General features: G+C 36.0%; 2 protein-coding genes across 2 annotated transcripts; both read left to right on the top strand.

Annotated features, from left to right (window-relative positions):
• Positions 1-691: 691 nt before the first annotated feature.
• Positions 692-1,870, top strand: LOC137649449 (uncharacterized). Its single transcript, XM_068382433.1, has one exon. It carries the CDS (start codon positions 692-694, stop codon positions 1,868-1,870), a length of 1,179 nt encoding a protein of 392 aa, XP_068238534.1.
• Positions 1,871-2,188: 318 nt separating this feature from the next.
• LOC137649448 (uncharacterized) lies at positions 2,189-2,965 on the top strand. The gene has a single exon (XM_068382432.1). The coding sequence runs from the start codon at positions 2,189-2,191 to the stop codon at positions 2,963-2,965; it is 777 nt and encodes a 258-aa protein (XP_068238533.1).
• The last annotated feature ends 1,701 nt before the right edge of the window (positions 2,966-4,666 follow it).

Below are 4,666 nucleotides of genomic sequence, written 5' to 3'. Positions count from 1 at the left end.
GCAATTTAGAAAACCGTTGACACCGTACTTTTTTGACGTGAATCATATGAGGAGATTGGAAATTTTATATGCGTTATACATTCTGAATTGCTCAGTGTTAATCGTTGCCACTAATTAAAACCAATTAAGTATGAAAATTATTTTTCACTAGTTGTGATTTTTATTGAAAAATAATTTAAAGTAGAAAGAATTGTTAAGTAGTTGAGATTCGGCAATTCGTTAATGGTTGTAAGTGAAGTTAATAAATTAATTCTTTCCTATGGTGAAATTTTTGAGTTGTGTGAGTTTGCGCCGACATTGATAATATCGTTGTCGCACAAGGTGTCCATTTTGTCAATGATCGGAAATCCTTTGATGGGTTAAACTAGTCTCGGCATTAATTAGGAATAACGTTGTCGCACAGGTGGCCATCTTGTTAATGACCGAGCAGCTAAGTTGAAGTTGTTTAATACGAAAACTCTATGGGAAAGAATTTAATATAGTTGTGCTGTTGAAAATAATGTATATAATTATGGTGATAATTTAGGAATTGAATTTCTCTTGAAGTGTGTTAATTAACTGTTTAATGGGGTGGTTATATATGAGAAAATTTTTGAAATTTTATATTCTATATTAACAGCTGTTTGTTGAAATTGCTGAAAATTTGGAAATTTATTGGTTTTATCTGGTTTGATAATTATCTTTGAAAAAAATGTTTGATAAAGAAACTTTGGTGAGGTCACGAGGTGGTTACAAGGGTGTAATCACCAAATGGATGAATAGGATAGACTCTGCTATTGCTGCAGGTAATGTCAATACATTGTCTTCAATTAAGGATTTAATTATGAAACAAATGAAGACTGTGCACGACTTGAATGAAAAGATATTAGCCTTAACCACCGAAGAAGATCGAATAAAAGAGGTGGAAGAGCAAGCAGAATATGAAGTAGTAATTGGTGAACATTGGTATAAGTTGAGCAATGCCATCACAGCTATATCAGGAAGTGGTTCTTCTGGAAATCCTCCGCCCACACATAAGACTAATGTTAGATTGCCTAAATTGGATCTCCCACATTTCACTGGAGATGTGTTGGAGTGGAATTCCTTTTGGGAATTATACAATGTGTCGGTACACCAGCGAGGGGATTTAGAACTAATTCAGAAATACTCATATCTGCAAAGTTTGCTAGCAGGAGATGCTCTAAAACTGATTTCAGGATTTAAGTTGGAAGTTGCGAATTATTCACAAGCTATATCTCTTCTCCGAACCACATATGGGAAAAAGAATGAGATCAAACGAGTTCTAGTAAGAAGATTACTAGAAATGGAGTCTCCATCTCCTGATTCAGGATTATTGCAATCATTCAGAGCAAATTTTGAATGTTTGATCAGATCATTAGAGAGTGAAAACTTGGAGTTGAATGAGTTCTACACTATTTTTCTTCATGGTAAGTTTCCTAAAAGTGTTAGTGAAACTGTAAAACGCAGATGTGGAGATGATTGGCTTGTATTTGACACATTTAAGAAATATCTGGAAGAAGAAATTCACAATCTAAGATCTTTCGTCTCAACGAATGTAAGTAAACCTGGAACTCTATCAACAATATCTACGTTCACAGTGAATCAATCACAATCTGTTAGACCTAAGAGTAAAGGAAATGTGAATAAATTTAGTTCTCAACAAACTAGAAAATGTGCGTTGTGTGAAGGTGGACAGTGTAAAACTTATGCCAGTAGGGATAAGAAACTGAGTCGTCTTGGGTTTTTACGATTATGTTTTGTGTGTGCATCGAATAAACACTTTAGTGTAGACTGTGAAAAGCAAATTTGTGGAAACGGATGCAGATTAAAACATCATCGTGTATTATGTGATAAACAACAAACCAAGTAAATCAACAATTAAATCAGCAAATGAACCTAATAATAATGGTGTGCAAGTTGGAACACTTTCCGTAAGTGATCAGGGTCAGAAATCCAAGCAGAGGTCAATTTTACCAACAGCCACAATTGTGTTAAAAGGTAAAGGAAGACATTTGGTACGCCTTCGTGGATTATTGGACACTTGTGCAGAACGAACCTTTATAAAGACGTACAGTAAAGATCTAAAGGCACTGAAAAAATTGCCTTAAGGGGTTATTTGACAAGTAAACCTGTAAATGAGTATGAGACGGTTAGTGTTTCCATACCTTATAAGGGTAGATTGATTATCATGGATTGTATTGTGGTAGATGAGTTACCAGAGTATACTAAGAAATTCAACGTTAAACGAAATTTGAAAACTTTGTGTAAAACCAAAATTTGTCTAGCGGACAAGGATTTTGATCTGCCTGTGGACAAGCAAGCACCCATTGATATGTTGGTAGGCGTTGATAATGTCTATAATATTTTACCCTCCGGATTCAGAAAGGCTGGGAAATTGATATTGTTACCTACCATATTTGGATATGTTGTGACAGGGTCCTGTAATGCCCCTCCAGTGCAGGAAACCCAGGTAACTGTGTTAAAGCTAGCAACTAACGAGGAAGTAATTGAAGCTACTCATAAATTTGATAGTGATATAAAGAATGATTTGGATATTTTGTGGAATTTAAATAAAGTAGGTATTGACTGCAATGAATTGAAAGAACATGATCGAAAGGTTCTTGAAGACTTTGAAAGTACCATTGTTTATTTTGAAATGGAGAAGCAATATGTTGTGGCCGTACCACGGAAGTCTAATAAGTCAAGGCTTCCATCCAATTTTGGCATGGCATTGGCCCGGGTTAAGCAACAGTGTGCAAAATTTCAGAAGGATGAAGCCTACCTGAACCACTATCAGAAAATCCTGAAGGATCAGGAGGATAGGGGGTTCATTGAAAAGGTAGATAAAAACAATGCAGTTGAAAATTGTCATTATCTAGCACATCATAGTGTACAGAAAGATAGTGCCACCACTCCAATCAGAATAGTTTTGACTGTTCCTGGAGACAAGGTAAAAATGAATTGAGCCTTAACGACTGTCTGTGGACTGGACCACATATTACGACAGATTTGCTCAAAGTCTTATTGCAGTTCAGAACTAACCACTATGCCTGTATTAGTGATATAGAAAAAGCGTTTCTTATCGTGCAATTGAGAGAAGACGACTGCAATTACACATGATTTTTATGGTTGCAAGACCCAACGGATCCAAATAGCGAATTGATCATATATAAGTTTAGGGTGGTATTGTTTGGTGCTACGCGTTCTCCGTTTCTGTTGAATGCCACTATTAAATCACATCTGGCAGCTGTAAGAAAAGATAAGAATTGTACTGAGAGGGTGGCTATGATGAAAAGGGGGTTATACGTGGACAACCTTCAATTTACCTCCAACAGTGAAGATGAATTATTAAACTTATTTTTTGGCGCAAACAAAATATTTTCACAGGCGCACTTGTATTTAAGGGAATGGACTAGTAATAGTGATCTTTTGAATACTGTTGTGGGTGCTTATCGCATAAGATCAGAAGAGAAGCAAACCTATAAAGTCTTTGGCCTAAATTGGAACATCTGTAATGATAAACTAACAATAACACCTAATCATCTTAAGACCGGTCAAACAAAACGTGAAATTCTAAGTGCAATTGCCCAAATTTATGATCCTTTAGGAATGCTTATCCCTATTACGATACGAGATAGAATATTCTTACAGGATTTGTGGAAACAGCAGTTGAAATGGGATGATCTACTTTCAGTTCCTTTATTAGAACAGTGGAATGAGTTGTCCAAAGACTTAGAGAAAAGTCTCAGTATTTCCTTCTCCAGAGGCACTAATCTGGAGAAAACGGATTATCTCCACATTTTCTGTGATGCAAGCATAACAGCTTATGGTTGTGTGGCCTATCGAGCAAGTGGTAAAACTTCGTCTCTGATTATGGCAAAGGGTAGAGTAGCGCCCATTAAAGAGTTGACTGTACCTAAATTAGAATTAATGGCTTTGTTGTTAGGTGCAAGATTGTGTGAATTTATAGTTTAAACTTTTGAAGGAAATAAATTTGAGAAAATAATAATTTGGTCTGATAGTAAAGTTGCCCTGGGATGGTTAGTGACAAAGAATAATTTGCCAGTATTTGTGAAAAATAGAGTATTGGAAATTAACTCTATAATTACGGGGATCGTCTTTTCTTACGTCCCATCTTCAGAAAACCCTGGATTACTAGAGGAAAAAGGACAGAAGAAGTAAGAAATAACTCCTTTTGGTGGGAGGGACCTCCCAGGTTAAAATCAGAAAACCACACCTATCCTATTGACAGGACATGGGTGAAAGAAGCACAAGCACAGGATGAAGTTATTCAAGTCCATCTTGTAGGGAACAGTGAAAAAAACCCATCTGCTAAACTGGGAAAGATTTAGTAGAGTGGACAAATTTTGTGAAACTATAGCTTGGATTAGGCAATTTATTCACAATTGCAAATCAACTGGCTGTAGAAAAATTGGAAGTTTAACGCTGGAAGAACTTCAACAAGCTAAAAATAAAATGATTATTCTCTTACAAAAGGAATACTTTCCGGAGGAATATAAAGCTTTGGAGAAGGAGGGTAAAGTTTCAAAATTGACCTTATTAGTTCAATTGAATCTCTTCTTGGAAGAAGGAATTATCAGAGGTAGCTTGCCAGTTATTGGAGTTCAACAGACCTCTACTTCCCAAATACCTTAAAGCACTAGCA

This window comes from Palaemon carinicauda, chromosome 11 (assembly GCF_036898095.1).
Source record: "Palaemon carinicauda isolate YSFRI2023 chromosome 11, ASM3689809v2, whole genome shotgun sequence".
Taxonomy (NCBI): domain Eukaryota; kingdom Metazoa; phylum Arthropoda; class Malacostraca; order Decapoda; family Palaemonidae; genus Palaemon; species Palaemon carinicauda.
The sequence above is the reverse complement of the archived record's forward strand: the minus strand, read 5'-3'. Positions and strand labels throughout refer to the sequence as shown.